Genomic DNA, 25547 nt, shown 5'->3' on the forward strand with positions numbered 1-25547 from the left:
CCCCACCTTCCACAAAGATGCTACAGTGCGTCTCAACAACAGCAACACACGAGTCACATTTGGGCACACAAAAGTACACACAATCCAGAAACATAAATAGTAATAATTCTTTGTTTTGTCCCTTTACAGTGAACCCCCGCTACATCACCAAACATCCAATCGTTTTCTAAATGTTTTTTTTTTTTTTTTTTTTTTACATTAATATGAATACTGTACGGCATTGAAAAGATACACATACGGATTGAAATGCAGGGCAAAGTCAAGAAATAATAAATAATGAAAGGTTGCAACTAAAAACTATCTCAATCATCGATTAATCTGACAACTCTTCTTTTCCAACTAATCTGTGTTTAAAAAAAAAATTGTAATTTCCATCTCTTTATTAAACAAAACAGGACTGCAGAAAATGCACAAAAATAAATAGTTACGATTTATAATACATAAGTTTGTTATATACTGGTTTGGTTTGATGTCAGAAAAAGGACAAAAATGTTGATCATTGTTTTCCAAACGGACAGCAGATGTTGCAATTGTCTTATTGTGACTAAACATCAAAGATAATCACTGCGCTTTCAGAGAGGAATTCAGAAATTTGTGAATATTTACTGCTGGGAGGCTGAAATTTGGACAATCTCATGTTAATACCTCTAAAAGATTAATCGATTATCAAAATCAATTGATCAGTCGTTGCATCGTTGCACCTGTAATATAAAGTAATAAGCGTGTCAGCATCACGCCTTGTTTGATTTTTTTGAATGTGAATTTTGCGAGCCATGGACACGGGTCTTGTGGGTTTTCACTAATCGGGCATGGAACGGACCCCCCCCACCCCACCCCCCATCGATAAAACAGGGTTTCACTGTAAATCATTTTTTAGCTGCGCCCTCGTCATCCGCGCTACCACCTTTGTTATATAAATTAACAGTATCAACACACGACATTTGTAGAACAGCTCGTTATAAATCTATTTAGCTTCTTGTATAAAAGGTCCTCGTCCGGTTCAGACACGGTCCGCAAGAGTCCAAAAGTCCCGTGGGGTTCCGGAACAAGAACGATCTCCCACTTTTTCCTCTCCTGAGTGTTTTTTTGTTTGTTTGTTTCTCCAAAGGGGATTACTTGGACCCTGAGTACTTGTGCCGCATCTCAACAAGTCCAAGATGCGTTTTCCCTCACTCCGGACCCCCAGACCGGCGCCTGTGTCACCGTCCGGGGCAGGCCAGGGGTCGGATGCATCGCCCCTGGAAGAGAACCAGGTTGGCGGGGCAGTGGCAGCCGGCCACGCAGGGCTTGTGGCACGGCCTGATCTCGTTCCAGTTGTCGCAGGTTTTGGTGCAGCCCGGCCCGCAGGTGTCGTACACGGCGCCGTGCTTGCACTGCGTAGCTGACACACACACAAAAAAAATTACATTTTATGTTCATGTCATTTTGCTTTTTTGGAATCAAACAATCGCAAATACTCATCCATGGAAAGCCAATTAAAATTTTTTGTAATAATGGAGATTCATATTATTCTTTTATTCACTATTATTATCCATTAATCACTCTCTTTCTCTCGAATCCACCAGTCATTTCTGTATCATTTACTAATATTTGAGATTTTCAGATCACGCTCTCAAATGTTTTTCAAAATCTTTTCCTCCCATATTTTTTGCTTTTATTTCAATACATTTTTTCAGCCGCTTTTCTGTTGTTGAGATTTAGTTTTCATTTTTAAAATGATTATCATGATGATCATGTGTGTATTCTTTAAAATAACTGTGGTTTCATATTTTTGATTGTTTTTCCTCATAACTTTGTTTCAACAAACATTTATTTTGTCTTTTTCAGTTTCTTCAGCAATTTCTTTTTTGTTTTTGTCTTTTATTTTTGTGTATTTTTTTGGCTGATCTATCTATCTATCTATCTATCTATCTATCTATATCTATCTATCTATCTATCTATCTATCTATCTATCTATCTATCTATCTATCTATCTATCTATCTATCTATATCTATCTATCTATCTATCTATCTATCTATCTATCTATCTATCTATCTATCTATCTATCCGTCCGTCCGTCCGTCCGTCCGTCCGTCTATCTAAACTTTATTTTCCCCGACATTTATTTTGTCTAACATTTGTGTATTTTCGACCAGTATTCTTTTTTCCCCCATTTATTGTCTTTTGTTTTTCAATTTAATACCATCTATTTTTTGTCCATTTTTTTGGGGATTTATAGTGCATTTTTTGGGGTGTCTAATCTGTCTGTATTTGTCCATAAACGTTTTCATTTTTTTCCAAATATCTTTTTCCATTTAATACTTTTCTAAGCATACTTACATTTGAAAAGAGCAAAAAATATATGGAGAAAAAAAACCTGTCCTAAAACGTGTCAATGTCCTCACCCACGCAGGCCGCATCGGGCCTCCAGAGGACGGGGGCGCCCTCTCGCTCGCACGCTCGACTGTAGGCGATGAACGACTCGCAGTAGCAGTTCTTGTGCACGGGACACTCGCACATGTCTGTCACACAAGACCTACAAAAAAATAATAAGAATAACATGGCTCATCATTATCACGTTTACTAGATTATTTTGAAAATATATACATATCTCTCCCACTGAGTTTGAGTTTCCAAAACAGTTTTTTTTTAAATACTGAACAGAAAAAATAATATAAATAATTTCTCAATGAAAATATGCGGACTGTGCTTGAATTTCTGAATTTGAATTTTTACTATTCTTTTACCATCAAAATAATTCTTTTACAAATTTGACAGCAATCTTAAAAATGTTTTGGTGGGGGGGGGAGTTGGAAATTCAGTGAAAAGGTAGAACTGTATCTGTGCCGTTTAAGTTCAAATTTATATTTCAGAGTTTAAATTTACATTTCTGTGTTTGAATTTCTGATTTTTAGCCATTGAAACTGAAAAAAATTGACATGAAAAGACTTCAACTACTCTAGATTCTAGATTCTATTCTAGAGTAAATTCACATGCAAACATATATCTGAGACATCTGAATTTGATTTGAATTTTAATTGCGAACAGATTTTATTCGCCATCAAAATATTAGATTTAAAAAAAATTAGAGATGCAATTCTGAATTTTTTAGAGCATCAATACATTCAATTTGTGAAAAATCTAACATAAAAAAATGTAACATCTCAAAATCGAACCTGAAGGCTTGAATTTGATTTAGTTTTATTTTTTTTAAATATTTTTTCAAAAACAAAAAAAATAATTGCAGAGAAATCAATTTCAATATAAAAAATAATACAGCAAAAATCAATCAACATCTCAATTCAAAACAAAACCACAATGTGATACGGTGGATTTTACAAACTCTACAGACCCATGTACAAATGTGAGGCCTTAGTCAGAGTGAAGTGAATTATGAATCATTTCAAATACCAGTCAGTATGAAAAAAATGTTATGAAAAGCAACAATGAACTGGAATTTTATTTGGGGTCGATTGGAGGTGCGTTAAATGGTGGCAGGTGTGTAGTGAGTCCCATTTTGAATGTGATACCGTCCCAATTTTAAGGGGGTGTGCACACTTGTGCAACCACATTGTTGCTTTTTTTTTTTAAATTGCACGGCGCTGTCAGTGCGGGTTATCGTTCATCTTAATGGCGAAAAGCTGGCATTTGAACAGGGGTGTGTAGACTTCTGCCATCCGGTACTTTCCCGGGTCATCACCTGTAGAAGGCGGCAAAGTCGACGACGCGGTGACACTTCTGGAACTCCCACAACTTGATCTTCTGGCACTCGCGGTGGGCGCGGAACTTGACCTTGACGCTGCCGGGACACAGGAAGGAGGCGGGGCGGCGGTGGGGCGCCGGCTGCGGGCACAGCTCGTTGCCGTCCAATGCCCGCCACGACTCGGCGAAGTCGTCCACGTCGAACTTGAAGTGGCCGTCACCGCCCATGGTGTCGTCCCGCTTGTGCCCGTTGTAGTTGCCGCACAGGCCGCAGAGGCGCCCGCGCAGGTGCGGGGCGGCCACCACCTCCACGAAGCTGTCGCCGTCCCACGTGATCTCCACACCTGAGCACGGGACAAACCACAAACGTCATCTCTACACCAATTTTCACAACTTTACTTTTGACTGTATTTTCATCCCATTTTTCTTGGACTAAAATGTTTTTTTTTTAAATTCAGATGATAATATTCATCCATCCATCAATTTTCCTTGCTGCTAATCCTCACATGGGTCACGAGGAGTGCTGGAGCCCATCCTCGTTGTCAATGGACAGGAGTCGATGTACACCCTGAACCGGTTGCCAGCCAATCGCAGGCCACATGGAGACAAACAGCTGCACTCACAAATCACACCTCGGGGCAATTTAGAGTGTCCAATTAATGTTGCATGTTTTTGAGATGTGGGAGGAAACCGGAGTACCCGGAGAAAACCCACGCAGGCACGGGGAGAACATGCAAACTCCACACACGGGTGGCCGGGATCGAACCCGGGTCCTCAGAACTGTGAAGCCAACGCTTTACCAGCTTAAACACTGTTCCACCGATACATTTATATCCAACTATTTAATTTTTTTCTTTGATATATTTTAGTATTATATTATTCTACTTTTTTTTCTTTATTTATTTTTTCATATTTCAGTATTACTTTACAATATTTTGGGGATTTAAGTTTAATATTTCAGCATTTATTTCCTAGTATTTTTGTATTTAATCCATTTGCATTAATTTGTCAATTTTTTGTTTGTTTTTCTACAAATGTAGTTTTTAAAAAAAATATTTCATATAGAGTACACACTATTTTCTAGTACTTTTTTTTTTTTTTTACACTTTTCCAACATTTTTTCACTCCAGAGAGGCAACTATTTGTATACAAAAAAGTACATTTTCCATATTTTTGATATCCTTCCATTACCCAAGATGCTTATCCTCACAAGGGTCACGGAAAAGCCTATCCCAGCTAGCTTTGGGCAAAAAGCGGATGACCAGTCAATCGCAGGGCAGATATCAACACCATCACTGAGCGGGAATCAATCCCACGCTGCCCGCACCAAAGTCAGGCGTGCGTACCACTACACCATCAGTGACTCATCCATATATTTGATATTATATTAAATAGTCAGTTTTTTTCGATATACTGTATTGTAGTATTTCTATTTCCATTTTTAAATAGCCTCTAATCAGTCGTCCCGTTTGAACTGACCGGCGATGGCGGTGAGCTTGAGGAGGTACCCGTCCAGGTCGATGTGCACCCCGGGCCCGTGGTAGGGGAGCGCGATGCGGGTGCCGTTCCTGCGCACCGTCAGGTGCTGGTGGAGGCCCAGGACCAGCCCCCCCAGGCGCACCTCCACCGACTGGGTCCAGGAGAAGGAGCGGGTGCGCCGGGCGTCGTTCTTCACCAGCACCTTGGAGGAGGGCCGGGACTTTTATTTCAAAGGTGCACGCGTACCACAATCGAGGCAAAAGAGAGCTTTTTTCCCACCCTTGCAATCAAAGCAAACGTTATGGATGGCGAGTGATTATCCTCAGGTGTGAGTTAGGTTGACGGTAGGGTATTAAATATTTTAGAATCGAGTACTGTAACCTATTACACCACACGTGTCAAACCCAAGGCCCGGGGGGCCAGATCCGGCCCGCCGCGTGACTTTATGTGGCCCGCGGAGGCAAATCACGAGTATCAACTTCCATGATTTTTTTTGTTCAAATCTGTCCCAAAATTTCAAATTGTCATACCATAAATGATCACGTTGAGATAGTACAAGCATTTTTGTGTTGCCAAACAACAATAGTCGGAAAAACCCCTTATCCTTGATTTCTGATTCCAAAACTAGTTCATAAATTGTGTAACTATGACGAGGCGCTGAAAGATTTTTATCGTTTCATTGTCCATTGTGGGCAGCGACAAAAATGAGTTTGACACCCCTGGTGTAATAATTACACCATCGATTGAGTAATTAGATGAAAAAAAAGTATTTTGCATTACTCTATGGAATAACATGCATGTTAGGGGCAGGCATTATTTGTGTCTGCTTGGGGCTACCATCTTCACGTTCTACTATCGTACAATAGAGGTCAAAGTTTAGTAACAAGATGGAAATTTTATTTTGCTAGCCTAATAGCATAATTGCCTTTGTCAGTTAAACTCACTCTCACAATATTAATACAAATTACCATTGGGCCTGGTAAAATTTGTATTCTTTTTTTATTGGTGTGTAGATTCTCAGTCATGGGCAACCACAAATGTCAAATCGAGGCAAGTGGACTCTGGAGACTTTTTTATAGTTATTATTTTTATAATTATGCTATCAGGCTAACGTACCCCATCGAGTCACACCTCAAATTAAAGGTCTTGACACGGGCTTTGCATATATGTACAGTATAATTTGTCAATTTGTCCTCATATGATGACATCGCAAGAAAGAGCGCGATCGTACCGTAAAGCTCGACTCGCTATTGCCGGCCACGGCGTTGCTCCCGATACCGCCGCCGCAGTCCCGAGTCAGCACGTATTGACACGTTCCCTGAAAGTTAAAAGTTCTTCCGTCGAAGGTATTGTAGTGCGGATCGCCAAACACAGTGCACACGCCTGGCTCTGCGTGGAGAGGAGGAGGGGGGGGGGCGCAAAACCATTGCGGCGTTAAGAAAAAGGCAACACATGGCGGGACCTAACGTAACGAGAAAGGGAACTTACTCACTTTCAGTGCAGACTGGACAGCAACCGGTCCGGTTGAGGATCTTGTTCTGTTGGGCAGAACCATACACGACTGTGGTCACCAAGCAGGAAGGGCAGTTTTTTTTTTTTTTTAAAGAGCACTTTTGTGGCGATGTCGTAAGCTTAGCATTTAGCAGGCCAAGCTAACAAAGATAACTTCGAACAGGGTCATGAATAAAATTTAATTTCATGTGATGATGAAGGGCTCAGAAATAGGGATGAATTGAAAGGAATAAAGGTCAATAGAATGAATGACAGAAGATATCGGTGTCATGAAATGGATGTAAGGATGTAAAGCAAACACAGGTGAAGGTGAGCTGGATGCCGATTGGCCAGGAAGGCGCGTCACTCACTGAGGGGCAGCTGGTGATTGGTACACACTGTTTTGGCCGGCACTCGACGCTGCCTTTCACGCAGGCGCACAGCGAGCAGTTCACCGACGACCACATGTCGCCCTCCTGGGGATGGATGAGCGCAGCGAGGGTCATCCATCCGTCCATCAATCCTTCTGTCCGTCCATCTGTCCGTCCGTTCATTCATCCATCCATCCGTCCGTTCGTCCATTTGTCCGTCCATCCATCCATCCATCATCATCCATCCATCCATCCATCCGTCCATCCATCCGTCCGTCTGTCTGGCTGTTTGTCGATCCATCCATCCATCCATCCATCCGTCCGTCCGTCCATCCATCCATCCATCCATACGTCTGTTTGTCCATCCATCCATCCATCCATCCTTCCTTCCTTCCGTCTGTCCGTTCGTCCATCTGTCTATCCATCCATCCATCATTCCGTCCATCCTTCCTTCCTTCCTTCCTTCCTTCCATCCATCCATCTGTCTGTTCATCCATCCATACATACATCCATCCATTCATCCATCCATCCATCCGTCCGTCCGTCTGTCCGTTCGTTCGTTCGTTTGTCCATCCAGCCATCCATCCATCCATCCATCCATCCATCTGTCCATCCATCCTTCCGTGCGTCCATCCGTCTATCCATCCATCCATCCATCCTTCCTTCCTTCCATCCTTCCTTCCTTCCTTCCATCCATCTGTCCGTTCGTCCATCCATCCATCCATCCGTCCATCTGTCTGTCCGTTCGTTCGTTCGTTTGTTTGTCCATCCATCCATCCATCCATCCATCCATCCATCCATCCATCCATCCATCCATTCATCCGTTCGTTCGTTTGTCCATTCATCCATCCATCCATCCATCTGTCCATCCATCCATCCATCCATCCATCCATCCATCCATCCATCCATCCATCCATCCATCCATCCACCCACCCATACGAGGTGTTCTCACCCTGTAGATCTTGTTGCGTACTCTGCAGTACTTGACGTCGTCCACCTTCACGTAGGACAAGCAGGGGTCGCAGCAGCCGTCGCCATGGCAACTGCCGGCTTGCGAGCAGCGCCTCCTGCACACCACGGTGGAGTCCTGAAGGAGGAACAGACGACGACGTCAGAAGGTCCGACGACTTTGTTCCGCAGTGAAATCTCGGTCCACAAACTTAACCGACTTAAAACAAACTTATTTGTGAACCACAGCAGTGTTTCCCACTAAACCTAATGTAAATGGAATTAATGTGTTCCAGCCCGAGAATAAAGTCATGGTTCCATACATTTTTGGAGTATTTCGTTAAAAATGAATACAGTATAAGATATAAATAAGTGAAAAGTGCGTTTGAAAACCATATGATGAATGACCATATGTGAATGGGCTCGTTTGTGAGCCGAGGTTCCCCTGTACAGGTCTCGAATTTGTACCTTGCAGGTGCACTCGGTGCAGTTGTCGTGAACGAAGGACGTTCCGTTCTCGAAGACCTCGCTGTGGAACAGACAACTCCCCTGAGACAAGTCAAACACCTTCCTCTGACCTGACGCACGAGGACCACGACCATTAGAAGGTGAAACACACACACACATAAACACTTGCACACACACACAACCACACACGCAAATATTTTCTTTTTTTTGGGGGGGGGGGGTTAATTACCGAGACATTTCGGACAGCACTGCCCTGCGGGGGTGTGGCTGAGGTGGGCAGGGCAAGAAAGGACGGGGCAGGCCTCCTTCATGCAGAGAGTCCGTCCCCCCTGCAACGACAGCAACACTCAGTCAAAGCCCGAGAAACGTTCGCGATCCGGTCCGGATGACCGGGACAGCAAACGGATGTGCATGCTTATATTTGGACTCCTGCCAGCATAAATTGTGGAATATTTTCTGAATATTGTGGAGTATTTGATTAAAAACAGCAGTTTTGAACATAGGGGGCGCGGGCCAAAACTGGCACCTTGGGCTGTTAAAGCTGGCCTGCGGGATGAATTTGAAAAGTGAAAATTTCATGTGGAAAATGGAGCGAAAGGGATTTCTAGAGCTTCATAAATTGAACATTGTTGGTAAATCAGGCTCATTTGAAACCGACAATCCCCGCTGATTTGTATGAATCCCACCTCAGAATTCCGGATACTCACCGTGCAAGTACACTTGATGCACGGTTTGCCTTCAGGACTGAACTCTTCCTTCTCTTTGTACAGACGACCCTCGAAAATGCAACCTGGCAGAGCGAGAGGGCGGGATTACGGCAAGCTCTCAAGACTGAAGTTTCGACTTGGGCCGGGGGGGATTTACTCACCGGGGCATGTTGGGCAGCACTTTTTGGGATGGATCTTGGGGTTCGTGCAGTGGACCACGCACTGCACCTGCGCTTCGGTGATGACGCCTTCCTGTCACGACCAGGACGTCAAAGGTTTGGATCAAAATGTTTGCTACGCGTCATCCTCTCGCAACATCTATTCGCCTGTCAATCAATCAATTAATCAATCAATATTTTTCTTTCTTCGCACACACCTGACAGCGCCGTGTCACGCAGGGCTTGGCGACGCTGGTCCAGGAAGCTGAGCTGTTGTAGACTCGCCCGTCCAACATGCAGCCTAAGAACGCAACAAATACCAATAACAGGATGTCAAGGTGGAAAGAATCATTTTCGGAAATATGGCTGAAAAGTTGTACACGGTCTGTCCATCCATCCATCCATCCATCCATCCATCCATCCGTCCATCCATCCATCCATTTACCTGTCCTTCCATCCATCCATCCATCCATCCATGGATCTGTCTTCCATCCATCCATCCATCCATCCGTCCATGGATCTGTCCTTCCATCCTTCCATCTACCCATCCATGGATCTGTCTATTCGTCCATCCATCCATCCATCCATGGATCTGTCCTTCCATCCATCCATTTCTTTGCCGCTTATCCTCACGTGGGTCATGGGGAGTACTGGCGCCTATCCCTGCTGTCAACGGACAGGAGGCAGGCTACACCCTGAACTGGTTGCCAGCCAATCGCATGGCACATAGAGACAAGGAATTGCACTCACAATCACACCTAGGGGCAATTTAGAGTGTCCAAATAATGTTGCATGTTTTTGGGATGTGGGAGGAAACCGGAGTACCCGGAGGAAACCCACGCAGGCACGGGGAGAACATGCAAACTCCACACAGGAGGGTCCGGGATCGAACCCGGGTCCTCAGAACTGTGAGGCCAACGCTTTACCAGCTGAACCACCGTGCCTCCACTATAAAACTATAGACTGCAAAAAATGTATGATAAAAAGAATAAAAGGCCAACTACGAGAACAATATTTGGTTGGCCTTGCTCTTTTTAATTAATCCCATGAGTCACCATTCAATGTGTATTTTCAAAAGTTTTCACTATCTCAGAAAACGTAAACATTGAAAGTTAGCGTGTTCCCCACGAGGACGGAATGCACACAGAGACTTTGCGGCTTGTCCATTCAGCACTAAATTAAAAGCCTTTCATCTTTCATTTCATGCCATTTACAGTAAATGGACCGAGATCAATGCTGCACCGAAACCCGATCCCGAGTATTGATCCGCTTTACCGGGTCCGAAAGCCAAACTAAAAAAAAACCAAAAAAACAAAGTGCTGATCCCGAGTCAGCGCTGAGGAAAATGGCGTGACGTTTGAAAGCCAAACCTCCCTGGGGGGGCCTCGGATCACCTTCATCAAGTCAGGACGGGATAACGTGATGGACGGGACCATGTGGCGACTTCCTCAATATTCTTTTTAATACAGCATCGTAATTCCCGGCCTACAGAGCGCACCTGGTTATAAGCCTCACCCAGTACATTTGCAAAGGAAATACCATTTGGTACATACATACGCCGCGGCTGTGTAAAACCCGCAAATGTCCACATTGAAACCCGCATTGAAACACGAGATATTTACAATCAAAACGGTAAACAGAGAGTTTCACGCTAGGGCCGCCACGCTAATGCTAACGCTAGCACTGTTGCGCCAACGCTAGCAGGACCGGTTAAAAAAAACATACTGGTAAAAATCACTGAGACACAGCAGAAACACGCTAGCGCAGTGCTAACAGGGCCGGACCGGTAAAAGTCACTTCCTTGGCACATATATTCCACCCGTCTCACTCGTACCTTTTCCGCTCAAGTGCTGCCTTGCGGACGTTAGAAAAAATGCATAAATTAGCCGCATCACCGCATAAAACGGAGGGTTGAAAGCGTGTGAAAAAAGTTGCAGCTTATAGTCCGGAAATTACGGTATAACATACAAGTGTTACTTTCTTTATTAAAAGACAATTTTTTTTGGGGGGGGGTTTGGTTCTTCGGTTTCTTACCTTTACACCTCTCGCAGCACGCGCCGCTCTGTTTGACCACCAGGGCGCAATCTTCAGACACGGGCGGACATTTTTCCTGCTTGCAGTCGGCCTTGCCCTCCTGCCGCCCCCCCCAAAGAGAAAGAAGAGGAGGACCTTGGTCATTTTGCCGTTTTGCAACATTTTAAGGTTAAAATCAGATGACACAACAGGGGAGATTATTATTATTATTATTATTACTATGATTATTCCAAGTCTTGAGGTCATCACAATGAATCATCAAGTTCAGTTTTTCGAAACGTACACACTTCATTCGGAATTATTGACATGAAGGATTAACTCCCTTCGCCACATTTAAAAAAAAAAAAAAATACTCGAGGTTCACGTTCCAAGCGAGCGGGAAGCGTCTGGTGCTGAACGGCCCAAGTAGCAAAAAGGATTCCGGCGTTGACGTGCGACGTGACTTCACTTTGTGGTCACACATCATCTGCAATAAATAATACAGTAATCTCACGTTATATAGCGAGCGGTTCAGACTTGGCGGGCGCGGCTATTTCCATTCACCGTGTATTGTTTTTATTGCTTTTTATGTGGAAATATGTCGTCTTCGCTCAACTTCGGTACGGTCACTTACACCGACTTTGAAATAAATGACTTACACTACCGGGAGGTGGATTTCATTTTTTTTTTTTTTAATGACTTCATGTCTAGGATGAGTTTAATGAAAGTAAGTCAGTAAATTTAATTTAAATAGCACTCTTCACAAAAGCCACTCACAAGACAGTTAACATGAGAATAAGCAAATAAAGCTGATCCAATTGAAAGTGATGAAACTAAAATTCCATATTACAAATACAAATTTGAATGGGTTCGCTGTAAAATGTACATTTTTAACTTCACATTCTGGACAAAAAACACAATGCGTCCATTTTCTAAAGCATTGTCCTCATTCCTCTCATGGCTGACGTTTTGGGCAAGAGGCAGCCAATCGCTGGGCACGTCTCCAGAAATGATCATTCACACCTATGGACAATTTCCATCAAGTTTTCTGGAATGTGGGAGGAGGTCGGAGTACCACGCCGCCATTGGGAAAACTAGCAAACGCCACATGGGACAGCCACGATCCATCCATTCATCCTTCCGTCTATCTATCTATCTATCTATCTATCTATCTATCTATCTATCTATCTATCTATCTATCTATCTATCTATCTATCTATCTATCTATCTATCCTTCCATCCACCAATCCACCCGTCTGTGTTTGTCCGTTCATCCATCCATCCATCCATCCATCCATCCGTCCGTCTGGCTGTTTGTCCATCCATCCATCCGTCCGACCGTCCGTCCGTCCGTCCATCCATCCATCCATACGTCTGTTTGTCCATCCATCCATCCATCCACCCACCCACCCATCCATCCATCCTCATAAAACCAGCTGAGGTTTGGGACCTTCTTTCAACCGTCTGTGATGTTATTTAATACCAAATATTACGAATTGTGATTCGTCCCGGCTGTCCAGACGCATCTGTTCCAGTTGGTGTCTGTGTCTCCAGACAGAGGAGAATCCGAATGCGCTTCAGTTTCGCAGTTGCTTTTCTTGCCGCGTTTTTGTCATGCGGTTTGCGCCCGATTATCTTTATTTTGCTTTATTTGCTCCGTCCCGCCAGCCCACATGAAAGGAGGCCGGCTGAATGGAGGACGTTCACGTGACCTCCAGGCACTTCTGCACTGCCGCCAACTGAATTCTCATTTAAAAATCAATTTTACTCCGTCAAAATTCCATGAATCGGTTCCAACGCCACCCAAAATGTTGTTGTTGATGATTTCAAAAAAGATAAATAATACTGAACTATATTAAAATAGAATAAAACAGAATGTTAACAGAAAAAAACACACTTTTATAAAGTTTAGACATAATTCCTGAACATATTGTAGTCTTCATTTATTTGCTTTCATGTATTTTATTTTGTTCTATAAACTAGTATTTTATGCCTACAAAGTTTTAAAATTTATTCCTTTTTTTGTCATCCACTTGCACTTAACAGTTCTGCGTACAGTAGCATGTGCGCATGTGGGTACGCGTCCAATATTTGCTTGCTTTTGTTCCTTTCTGATGTACATGCATGAAAAGTGCCATGTAAACAAAAGTTTGGATTTGTGTGTGCCTTTGAAGGGCGTGGCCAAGTGAGTGATGTCAGTAACTGAGTGCGTTCTTCTTCGCGCGAGTGCCTGGCCGTGAGTTGCGGCCTACAGCAGGTGCCGGCGAGTGCTTCTCATTTTGCGCCTGTGTGTTTAATTGCTCAAGGGTCATAACGCCTGAAAAACACCCAACGTACCGCCGCCGCCGACCCCCTCCACCGCTACGATGACCCCCCCCAAGGACCGCTACCGCACACACATACGACACGCTTTGATTACATTGTTTAAATGTCAGGACAAATGGCAAACAGGAAGACGTAAAAGTCAAACCTTTGGAAATGTCACGAGCAATCAGATCATATCTCAACCGGCAAATTTCACATACGTCACGTCGCACGCTTGCATTTGGTGACTGCAGCGGTTAAATGTTAAGTAGTAAAGCGTTGCCATTTAGGTTTAAATAACGGCAGGATGGATATTTAGGCACGGTCAACTCTCAACGGAAACATATTTACTTCTATCCATCCATTTTCTTAGCCGCTTATCCTCACGAGGGTCGCGGGAGTGCCAGAGGAGGCAGGGTACAGCCTGGACTGGTTGCCAGCCAATCGCAGGCATCTTTACTTCTATTAGAATTTTGCAGCAAGTTTGGCTTCACACTAAATGTGTGCGTGTTGCTCTTCTGCCTCTAGGGGGAGACAAGGGCCAGAGTTTCTCCCCATCCCCCCCCCCTTTTTTTTTAAAGTTCCTTCTTTCCTCTTTCTCTTGCATCACTTTCTCCTCCTGTCCCTTCATCCCCAATCTCTCAAGCAATGAGCCCCCCCCCCCCCGCTTCTACCCGCACGTGAACTTTCACCCCCTAAACAAACAGGTCGGGACCCCCCTTAGCGGCGCAAGAGCCACAGTAGCTTCAGGCAAAGGAATTCACCAAACGGACCCCCCCCCCCACCTACACACACACACTTCTTCCTGTCCGAGAGTACACACAAAATCGGAGACAATAACTACACACTGCAGAAGCAACAACGTACCGTCCACATGTTTGAAACCTTTCGACCCGAGGTATGTGCTCCTTTCTTGATTTGCAATTATTTCATCTCCTCCCAAAACACATCAACGTAGTCTTGCCCCCCTAAAATGATTGGCCGCCCATTTCGCCTACCGAAAGTCACTAATTGCTCAACATCAGTCGCCGCTGCCGTGTAACGCGATCGCTAGGGGGAGATTCCGCCGTATCAGCCGTTTGTTATCCGTCCGGGCGCGACCCCTCCGGCGTCCGTCGGCTTCTGTTTGTGTTGACACGCCCACGGCGAGCCAACTTTGACCCTACGTCGATCTCCAACACCCGTTAATAAATATGCCGCCATTTTTTTTTTTTTAACGCGGATGTTCAACATTAAACACTGCGGCACACGCGAGAATGACAAGAGTCCTGTCATATTTGTTGCACTTAATTCGATATTTTCCCCGAAAAATTTTAAATCCCCCAAATTATCATATATTTTTCTATTTTATGTGTTAATTTATATTAATGAATAATTGCTTAGTTAATTATTTCTAAATATTAAAACACCATTTGTAAAGTATTTAAATTATTTTACGAAATAATCAGTCAATTATATACAATTAATTAATAATTAATACAAATATGAATTATTTTTATTTTTAAAAGTTATTTAAATTAATTTAACTTATTCACCAAAGCGAATGTGCTCAATTGTAATTACTGGACCCCGAATGGGGGGAAAAAAATTACTTAAAATTGCAAGTACGACGCTTTCCATATTTCAGGTTGGAGAAGCACTTGACCGTGACCGCGACGAAGGTGAGACAGACAGACAGGCAGATAGATAGTCAGACAGACAGACGAGTGGATGAAGAGGTTTTACAGATAATGGAGCGCCATGGCGACTTGTCTGTCACTGGTACAATGGCACCTCTGTGTGTGTGTGTGTGTGTCCCAGCCATTAGCCCCCCCCCCCCTTCCTGCCCGCAGCATCCCCTTCATCCTATATGAATGACACTGACCCCCCCCCCCACACACACACACACACACTCAGGCACCCCTGCCCCCCACCAAACATATCAGACGGTCTGGCGACATGAGACTCACCGCATGTCTTTGTTGGGGGGAAGGGGCGGGGGCAACAGATGTGGAAGTGCTTGAACACATGCAGGAAATAACCCGCATCTACTCCCCCCCCCCAAAAATAAAAAATACAAATAAAGTATAAATCCACCCCCAGCACCCCTCCCTTAAGAAAATTGGAAGCTTAGATAAAAAATATTGGGACGCAGAGAGAAAGCGAAGCGTGACAAAAAAGTGCACAGTTGGAAATGATGGAAATGTGGAGATTGGATCAAAGAAGCGGGACCCCCGACTGTACACGAGGAGACGTGTGCATGAAATATTGCGTTGGACCACAGGTTTTGGGGGGGGGGGGCTGGAACAGGAAAGTATCGGAACGTGGTGCAATGTGTTCTCGTTGTACGACACGTGTCTGTGGGAGCGCTTGATGTTGCTCGCTATTTCCGCTCTACTTACACCCCCCCCCCCAACACAACTTTTTATGTGTGCCGCTTGAAACAGACAAACAACAACGTACGCAGGGAAATTGATTAGATCAATGATTCAGAAGTAAAGTCCAAACTCTGGTTGATTGTTCGATTGATTAAGACCTGTGTAAATGTGCTTTCCAACACTTTTGTCCGTATCGTGCACTGGGGTCAGGGGTGGGGGTGGGGGGAGCTGATTATTTTTTTTTTTAAGTGGATGAAAGGTCAACGATTGGCTGCTGACGAGTGACATCCATTGAGGTGGGCTTTTAACTGATGCCGAGCAGATAAGAGCTCAAATCCCGCCCGAAACGTGACAATAAAAGTTGCCTCGTTGGCGGAAACGTCGGCTTCACGTATGGGAAACGTTACGACGTGGTGGGTTGTCTTCACTTGAACCCGTTAACTGGGACCTTCGTTGTAAAGCATTGGATTGGATTCAGGAAAACAACAAATAAATAAAAATGTAAAAAACTGTGAAAAATAATGACAAGGAATAATGATGGAAAAGTTTGGAAAAAAAATAATGACAAATGTGAAAATATTGGAGAACAACTCACTATAAAAATAATGCGAAAACGTTTTTTAAATTTGAATAGTGACAAAAATAAAAATGAAATACAAACACCCTAGAAAAAAACATGAACAAAAATAACAAAAGCAGAAAACTCATGGAAAAAAATCCATCCCATCCATCCATTATCTTTTGCCGCTTATCCTCACGAGGGTCACGGAGAGTGCTGGAGCCTATGCCAGCTGTCAACAGGCAGGAGGCGGGGTACACCTGAACGGGTCGCCAGCCAATCGCAGGGCACACCGAGACAAACAATCACACCTAGGGGCAATTTAGAGGGTCCAATTAATGTTGCATGTTTTTGGGGATGTGGGAGGAAAGCGGAGTGCCCGGAGGAAACCCTCGCAGGCACGGGGAGAACATGCAAAGTCCACCAGCTGAATGGTTACCAGCTGAACCACCCCATTTCCATTTATATTTCTATATTATTGCATTCTATTCTATTCTGTCTGGATGTGAACTTTGTTACTTTTGGTCACATGATCCTCTTGACTGGTGGTCAATACGTGTAGTGTCTGTGTGTGTGTGTGTGTGTGTGGTGTGTGTGGGGGGGGGCTTTAACTAGGGTCAGCACGTGTTTGCCTTGAAAGGGGTCGTACCAGCCTTACTTTTGACAAATGGGCTCAATGCAATGGTTGTGTTTTTTTTTTAAACCCTTCTTAAATAAAAGGTCAAGGTTAAGGTCACCTTCCAGTGGTGGCACCGACCTGGATTTGCAAACTAAATTCTAATGTGTGTTCCACAAAATTGTATCAAATTCTTCCTCCAGGACGTGATTCCAGATGTTAAGTTTGTTGCCGAGATTTCAGCATCAATGCGTTGCCGTGTCAGCGTCATCGGCCCGGGGCCTTGACAGTCAGTCTTGTTGACCCATAACAAACACGTTATCAATTTCTGTCATTCCAAATCCAAGCGCTGGCCTAAAGTTGACATTTTCCCATCGTCTGATTGGTTGCTCAGAACAAAAACACATATTAGAGCGTGGATTCAGTCAGGGAAGTGAAGGTCCAGCTGCCGAACGCACGGCCTGACACCGTTACCTTTCGCGTCCCGCTCGCAGCGCATTAGCATCCCGACATTGACTCGTAGGAAAGCTTAAGTTTGCTCAGTCGCATAAGTTACAACGCAAACACTCAAGTCCTGTCGCCAGGCCCCGTAAGGGACAAGATCGCAGATCAATTATCAACAGCGAGGAGGACGAGGAGCAGGAAGAGTAGGGGGAGGAGGAGGGTCTTACCAGGCAGACACAGGTGATGCAGGGGTTGTCGGTGATGTTGGGGATGTTCAGGACCTCGCCTTCGTTCTCGCAGCTGGCCTCCGTGCCTGCAAACCGAGGGGCTATGACATCATCATAAACCAAGGACATCATCGCACGATGCAAAGATAAGCTGCGTTGGCAATCGCTGTCAGTCCTACATCGTGAGATCATCGCAGCGAGTGGATGCGGGGATTGAACTCAAAACACTCAAAGTCTTCTTCCCCCTTTGAAATCTATGGAAAGACCATTAATCCGTTCCAGCGGCCCCAAAAACACCAACAAGTAGAGTACGAAATACTGCCGGATATCTTATTTGGAAACACGGTACTTGTACTCTTGCAAAACTCACAGTAACAACATCATGAAATCGAACTTTACCAAATTCGACTGCTCAACTCAACTTATCTTAAATTTTTGGCAATACGAGCACAATATGAGCAGTCAGTACACTCATTTCTCACTTATGACATTTAAAGGGTCATAAAACATACCTTGAAGCACTTTTCTTTGCCTGGAAGCTATTTTTCGATACAAAACGAGACACTTGATGAGGTGAGTCCATTTCAATCAATCCTTCAATCCTATTTGGTGACATTCAAAATGTCTTCCAGGTCTTAAAACACGCGACAGATCTGCCATATCTTGTAGCACTTTTCTTAGTTAAGTTTGTTAAACATTATTTTTCCAACACACGATGAACCAACACATTCTACCGTCAAGCAGTGCGTTTGAGCGTTCCCTTAAATCACAGGTGTCAAACCCAAGGCCCGGGGGCCAGATCTGGCCAGCCCATGATTTTATGTGGCCCGTAAAGCTGTACCAAAATTTCAAATTGTCCTATCATAAATGATAACATTGAGATATTAAAAGCATTTATGTGTCACCAAACAACAATAGTTGGAAAAATCCATCACCCATGATTTCTGATTACAAAACTAGTTCATAAATTTCATGTGTAAATATGATTAGGCGGTTAAGGATTTTTATGGTTTCGCAGCCATAACGGCCCACTGAGGGAAACCGCAAGTACAATGCGGCCCACGACAAAAATGACTTTGACACCCCTGCTTTAAATCCTAACAAGTCAGATTTGAAAGGTCTTAAGGGTCTTAAAACATTGGAGTGATATGCCACACTGAAAAAAAGTCACAAAAAATGCTTTTTTTCCTGATACACAATGACACATTTGGAACGAATATTGCGCAGTACGAGCACGTGAGTCATCTTGAGCGTGCCTTAAATCCCGATCGGGGACATTTAAAGGACCTGAAGGGTCTTAAAAGACGGTAAACTGATTGAAATGAATCAATACTGACGCATTTCTTTGCTCGATAAAAGCCGGTTAAAGTTACCTAACCTCCGACACGGAACATTCCAGAGTACGAGCCGGTGAGTCTCTCTGAGCATTCCACAAAATCCTGACCGGTGACATTTAAAGGGGCTTAAGGGTCTTAAAACATGCGGTGGCAAAGGTAACCTGAAGCAAGCGCAGGAAAAGCGAAGCTTTACGGGCGGCGGGAGGCGCTAAACACGCTGGCTCGGTCGGGGACGCAAACCTCCTTCCGACCTGTAAAACCACTGCTTCCTGTTCCTGCTGGCGGCGGCCGCCATGTTGGATGACATCACGTTCTGTCTAATTGAAGAGGCGAGAGCGCAAAAGGGAACCCCGGCAGAAGCTCCCCAGCGCCGGGTCGTCTGCACCCGCCGACTCCGCCGTTAAACTTTACGACCTTCGGGCCTAATTAAACTGGCATGACTGAGGGGAGGTGGGCGGAATGAAAGGGGCGCCAAAACGGGGGGTGGGGGGGGTGGGGTCTCCGGGGACACATCCCTTGCTTTAACCAAATAACTCACTCATTGTTTTGCGCTTGTCTCAGGTAACGAGCTCTGAATGACCCGTGGAGAATTCTTTCACTCGGGTTGTTGGTATTTCGGACTCACTCGTGGGACACTACATTGGGTACACCACCAGAAGCAAGCCAGTAGTCGCAGCCAATACTCAAATTTGATTCATTATGAAAGTAATACTACGTGTACAGTATAACTTTGTCTGTTGGTTGCAGTCACGTTGCAATATTTTGACGTTTTTAATGAAGCTGAATAACGAGGAGTAGAATTGGTTGTCAGTTGGGTCTGTGAGCGCAGTAATTAAGAAGAAAAATTATGCAAAAAATTTCACAACTATTTGTCGTGGGTTGTTATTTCAAACGTTGAGTAATTTGAAATGTTTAACACGTGAGTTGGAGTATTTTTGTTTGGAAACCTGACGATCACAGTCATAAATATGGGAAACGTTTGTTTGCCAAAAGGATTTTTTTTAAATGCTTTTTGTGGAGTTGTGAAATGCTAACGTGAAACGTCACATATTTTGTACATTCGATTGGCTTTCATTTAAAATGAGTTCAAAGCTGGTCTAAAATATAAGAAATTTTTGTTTTTTTGTCGTTTTGACATGTAAAGCTAATTTTAAGTACCTGTAAAATATTAGCTTTACTAAAAATCGAATAAACCCTTCAAATCTAAGTTGAAAATACATTAAAAAAAACATTGCTTATATCAGCAGAAATGTATTTTAAAGCTACACATACATTTGATTCTTGTTCTAAATTTTTTTTTTAATATTTTGTTTGTCATTTTTATTGTTTTTTTTTTATCTCATTTTAAATGTTTTATCTCTTTGTTTTCAAATGCCTTTAACCATGTAAAGCACATTGAGTTACTTCATGTATGAAAATGCGCTATACAAATCAACGTTGCTTTGCTTTTAATTTAAAAATGGTTTAATCCAAATTGAAAATACATGAAAATGTAGCTTTTTCTTTTATGTAAGTTATTCATGATTCCAAATGTAAAATTCCACTGAAGCTTTAAACTTAAAGAACATCAAAGCGTAGCAACAAATGAACAAATTAAATCACATCACTTTTTAATCATGAACATATACACATATTGTACGATATACCATTTATATCCCCTTTTAAAAAGTTATTCCCTTTTTAATTCTATTCTATGGCTCATTTTAAGTTGAGTTTTCATTCAGTGGAGTGTTTTCGCGCTCTGCCTTTGTACGGTGTCCTTGAGCGTCCAGAAAGGTGCCCAAAAGTTTGATTTCTCATTGCTTCGTTGTTATGACCTTTGAATTCTTTTTTGGTGACGTTTTATTCAATTAGATACTTGTAAATGTTGATTTACAGGGAGAATCGTCACTTTTCTAAAATGAAGCAATGGAATCTCAAGTGTTAAAAAAAAAGGATTTGACACATGCTGTTCTCTGTCTCCATGTGGCCTGCGATTGGCTGGCCTGGCAACCAGTTCAGGGTGTGTCCTGCCTCCTGCCCGTTGACAGCTGGAATAGGCTCCAGCACTCCCCGCGACCCTCGTGAGGACAAGCGGCAAAGATAACGGATGGATGGACGGCTTTGACGCATCCAGAGTGGAAAAGTGACTTGCTCCCAAAGAGTCACCTGACCGCCAAACCTCAGCGTGAAGGTCGCACAGACAAATATAACTTTTCACGCTGAGGCTAAAAATAACACTTTCGGGTTCCGAATAAACAGATGAGACAGGCAGCTCGAGGTTTTAGCCAACACAGCACCTGCTTGAGGTCCTGCGAGCACAAGTGGGTCCGGCAGAACAATTAGTGCTCAACGGATCACGTTCATTTCTTTGATTGGTTGGAAGCACTGAAGACGGAAGAATTGAGCACCAAAAATGTCAAAGTTTGGATTACAGTAGTTCATTTACATTTTTTTTTTTAAACTGAAGCTTTGGCATGAACTGGAATACTGTAGTTTATTTAACTGTAATGTTTTCTTTTTTATTTGAACAATGTCAGTGCGATTTATCGTCAACCTTAATCAGATTTGTTAGTCTTCTTTATTTTGAAAGGGATTACAAATAAATTGCCAGTGTTTTTATAAAACTTCCTGGAGAGCAACAAAAACCAAAAAGTCAGGAAAAGCCTCCTAGAACATCTGAACTTCATTTGGGGTTAATCGGGGGAACTTTAAAGAGCGGCAGGCGTGTTTGAATGTGATGGTTCATTCTGAACAGGGGCAGTCGCATCAAGAGGGTGTGCGCACTTGTGCAACCACATGATGTCAGTTGTTTGTATTTATTTCTCCCCTCAGAAAGATGGAAATGTTTGAAAGCATTTCAAATCTCAAAAACAGGGGGGCCCCAAATCCGGACTTCCCGCTGAGCATCTCCCCTCAAAACGTCCCCCCCCCCCCAACCACCCCCCACCCCCAATCTGGTGCCGCTTTGGCTTCATTTCCATCTTTGCTCCGAGGAGAACCGGCCGGCGACCACGACATCATGTTTTTTAGAAAAGCAAAACAAAAAAACAACACCACCATTTTTTTTCCATCTCCCGGGGATGTCGAATTTAACGTTTCCAGCTGAGTGGCGGGACACGTTCGGCATCAAACACGTTCGTCCTCTCGCTATGATCACACGAGGATGATGAAGGCCAACTGGAGATCAAAACAAAACAAAACAAAAAACGCTGCTGCTCTACTTTCTAGTTGCGTGCAGTGCTGGGAAGTAACCAAGTACAAATACTTTGTTTCTCTTACTTAATGATGATGGAGTTTGTACCTCTGCTTGTCAAATCAGTACTTCTGCAGTCCTTACACACTTATATAGAAAGTTATAAAAAACTTATATTCAATCGTTCCTTTTTTTCACTTCACTCGAGCGTCGGCATCTATGAAGATTAAATCCATTTAAAGGACCCGAATAAGTATTACCAATCTTTTTTTGAAGTGAAGTACATGGCTTGAATGATCGATACTTTACATTTGTTCAATTAGTACTTCTACCTTTCTACTGTTACTTCTAATTCTTAAGTAAAATGTGAGCCTCTCGTTCTCGAACATCGATGAAATTTTTACATGTACTTTTTTGTTCTACATTTGTACAGTCTTAATTGTCTTATTAAGTAAAAATATGTATGTCATGTAATTCAAGTATTTGTGCTTAGTGGAACTCCAGCGTGTACTTCTGTCACCTTTGCGTCCCACTAAAATGAAATGTGCACTTTGAATTGTTTGAAGTTTGACTTCGAGGAGTTGCAGCACTTTGACATTTTTTTTTAAAACAGAAGTTCCTGCACTTTTACTCTGGTACAAAGTAAAAGTACTTTTGTCACCACTACGCTCAATACTGTGAAAAGGTGATGGCGTCTGTACTTTATTGTTATTTCTTTTACTCATTTAAGGAGTTGCTTTAGGGTCACTTTTACACAATTTCATGTATTTTCCACTCAGAGAGTGAGTCCATTTGCCACCTCTGCATCTTGCCATAATGAAATATTAAACCAGTTATTCCAGTCTTTCCATACAATATCCGTACTTTTACTTCAGTACAGAGATGTGGAGTAATTTTGCCACCCCTGCTTCCGATCTAATGAAAGGATGACGAAGGCAAAAGTAAAAAACTAAATGTAAATCCATTTTTTCCCCTTCCAACCTCCGTTTTTGCGCGTTTTGGTCGCGCGGCTGCGGGGCAAACACATGACGCCGAGGGAGGAGGAAGAGGAGGGAGCAAAATGCACGCATGCACATCGACGTGAACGGCAAAGAAGTTAAATTACAAGTTTCGGTGTGAGGCGGACCTTTTTCTTCTTCTTCTGACCCCGAAATCGAGCGGATCTCTCGGATCAACTAAATCGGGGATTTGGCGGCGCGCTTTTACGCACGGACATCCAGCGGATGTGGCTCTCCTCACCTGTGATGAGCGCGGCTCCGGGCAGGACCGCCCGCAGCAGCAGCAGCAGCAGAAAGCCGGCGAGGAGCCCGCAGGTGGAGGAGCGGCGCCCGGGCGACGTCATCGCCGCTGACAACAACCTCCGAAGTCACTTGGGCTGCTTTATAATCCCCAAAAAGTTAAGAAGAAGAAGAAAAAGATGTCCTCAGAAGCTTTGGACCTGGCGTGCGTGCGCATGACGCGCCACCAAAGAAGCCACTGGAAGCTGCTAGACCTGAGCGGGGGTCCCTGGTAGAATCCGTCCGGGAAGACTTCCTGGGGGTAAAAAAAAAAAAAAAAAAGTGTATGTGTTGCGTTCATGGATGCTGGCTGCCGACTGTGCGCTTCCGAGGGCTGCACACACACTCTCTTTCTCTCTCTCTTTGCTCACTTACCTCCTCCTCCGCCTCCTCTTCATCCTCCTCCTCCTCCTCTTTCTCTTGTGCTATGCTGCAGCCCAGCAGAGGCAGCAAAAGTCCAGCAACCAGTTCCCCCCCCCCCAAAAAAAAAAAAAAAAAAAAAAGATTCACGCCGGAGCAGCAATCCTAAATGAACTACATTGCACGCTTTGTTCCCAACAAAGTCCTAAGTTGAATTTGTTCTCCGAACAAGCGCGAGCACCTCGGCAAGCAAATCAAACCTCCCTATTGAAATGAATTGAAACGCCACCAATCGGTTCCAGTTGCTTTTTTCCGTTTTAATCAAGAAAAATAGAAGTGTACTGTATCAAAACATAATGAAAGAGAATGAAAATAAATTAACTAGTTGTATAACGTGTACTTACTGAACTGTATAATGTGAGATGTGACTTTAAGGGGTGTGGCCTAGAAAGTGACATCGGTAACCCGCCCATGAGGGCTGCAGCTGTCTTATATTTGACAATGGAGTATTCTATAGATTATCCCACCAAGAACGTCATGTTGTATTATTAAAAACTATTTAAAATATATGAGTAAGTATTATTATTATTAGTATTATTTTTTTCCACTTGGGGTCACCGTCCGCATGTTCTACCGAAGAGTCGGCGCCTGGTCTGGTGAGTGACGTGGGCGTCGAAGAGTGAGCGTGTCCAGTGGGCTGCTTCTTACTGGCTAACCCGTTAGCTAGTCCACATGTTGAGCGACTCGGCGAGAGTTGTGGCCATTGGCAGCTCATGTATGAAGGTTCTGATTTCCATTTTTTTTTTTTTTTTTTTTTTTTAGGGGTTAGGGGGTTGTTTAATAAATAAATTGAATGCGCCCTGGCCGCTGTGCCTATCGTTGGCTACTTGCGGGTGCGTGGCGAAGCGTTCTCATTAGCAATGGGAGGCTATATCACATTAGCTAACAATGATATGTTATCTTTTCTTGGCGATTGTGGGCGTGCTGTTGTTAAATGATCTGCAAACTTTGGACATCTTTTACAGACTTCTTGTTTCTACACGGAGTCGTGTGTACATGTGGAGTAATTAGTTTAAAAAAAAAAAAAAGTACATCCCTGCAAAGCTTCAAGGTAGATATTTTAATTTTACTTTTTTTTTTCAAGTAGAATTATTCAACTTATTCAGTTAATCATTGGAATCCAATGCCATTAGTAATCATGTGAGCATCTGGGAGTGAGATGTGGCCTACAGCAGTTCCTTGTAAGTGTTATTTTGTATTTGACTGTTTTTTCTTCTTTTTTTAATGTTCAATAAATACCTAAAATTGGAGAATGTGTCTGTGCTGGCTCACATACTGAAAATGAGGACATATTAGTACCTAAATTCCTCCAATTTTAAAATTTTCTTCATTTGAGCAGGGGTTTATCTGAAGCTCATCACTTCAATTTTTGCATGCTTTTAACACGCCTGATTCAATAAATCAAGCAAGCAGTTCATAACAGGAAATAAGCCCCAATTTGTAGGCTTGTATCTTAAGACTGGTGGCTATTGCGAAATTAAAAAAAAAAAAAAAAATGACAATCATCTCAAAGA

At 43.3% G+C, this 25547-nt stretch overlaps 1 protein-coding gene across 11 annotated transcripts; it reads right to left on the bottom strand.

Moving 5' to 3' along the window:
- Positions 1-363: 363 nt before the first annotated feature.
- bmper (BMP binding endothelial regulator) lies at positions 364-23914 on the bottom strand. Of its 11 annotated transcripts, none has more exons than XM_061821047.1 (17): positions 19203-19590; positions 18337-18363; positions 17825-17910; positions 11339-11438; positions 9523-9605; positions 9308-9398; positions 9147-9229; positions 8669-8768; positions 8440-8549; positions 7976-8110; positions 7024-7128; positions 6654-6699; positions 6393-6550; positions 5162-5363; positions 3681-4026; positions 2386-2516; positions 364-1381 (listed from the first exon to the last, which is right to left on the bottom strand). In XM_061821047.1, exons 1-17 carry the CDS (start codon positions 19216-19218, stop codon positions 1200-1202), a joined length of 2001 nt encoding a protein of 666 aa, XP_061677031.1. In that variant the 5' UTR covers positions 19219-19590; the 3' UTR covers positions 364-1199. The 11 variants fall into 11 exon arrangements, with proteins under 11 accessions (XP_061677031.1, XP_061677029.1, XP_061677028.1 ...); XM_061821045.1 differs by having other exon boundaries at positions 19198-19590; XM_061821044.1 differs by lacking the exons at positions 18337-18363; positions 19203-19590 and adding an exon at positions 23576-23914.
- Between the last annotated feature and the right edge of the window lie 1633 nt (positions 23915-25547).

This window comes from Syngnathoides biaculeatus, chromosome 5 (assembly GCF_019802595.1).
Source record: "Syngnathoides biaculeatus isolate LvHL_M chromosome 5, ASM1980259v1, whole genome shotgun sequence".
NCBI lineage: Eukaryota > Metazoa > Chordata > Actinopteri > Syngnathiformes > Syngnathidae > Syngnathoides > Syngnathoides biaculeatus.

Coding starts and splice junctions, on each gene's coding strand:
- bmper (XM_061821044.1), bottom strand. CDS start 23,678: ATGACGTCGCCCGGGCGCCGCTCCTCCACCTGCGGGCTCCTCGCCGGC. Junction 7,129..7,975: donor TACGCAACAAGATCTACAGG/GTGAGAACACCT, acceptor ATCCATCCCCAG/GAGGGCGACATGTGGTCGTC. Junction 4,027..5,161: donor CAAGCTCACCGCCATCGCCG/GTCAGTTCAAAC, acceptor TCCCGTGCTCAG/GTGTGGAGATCACGTGGGAC.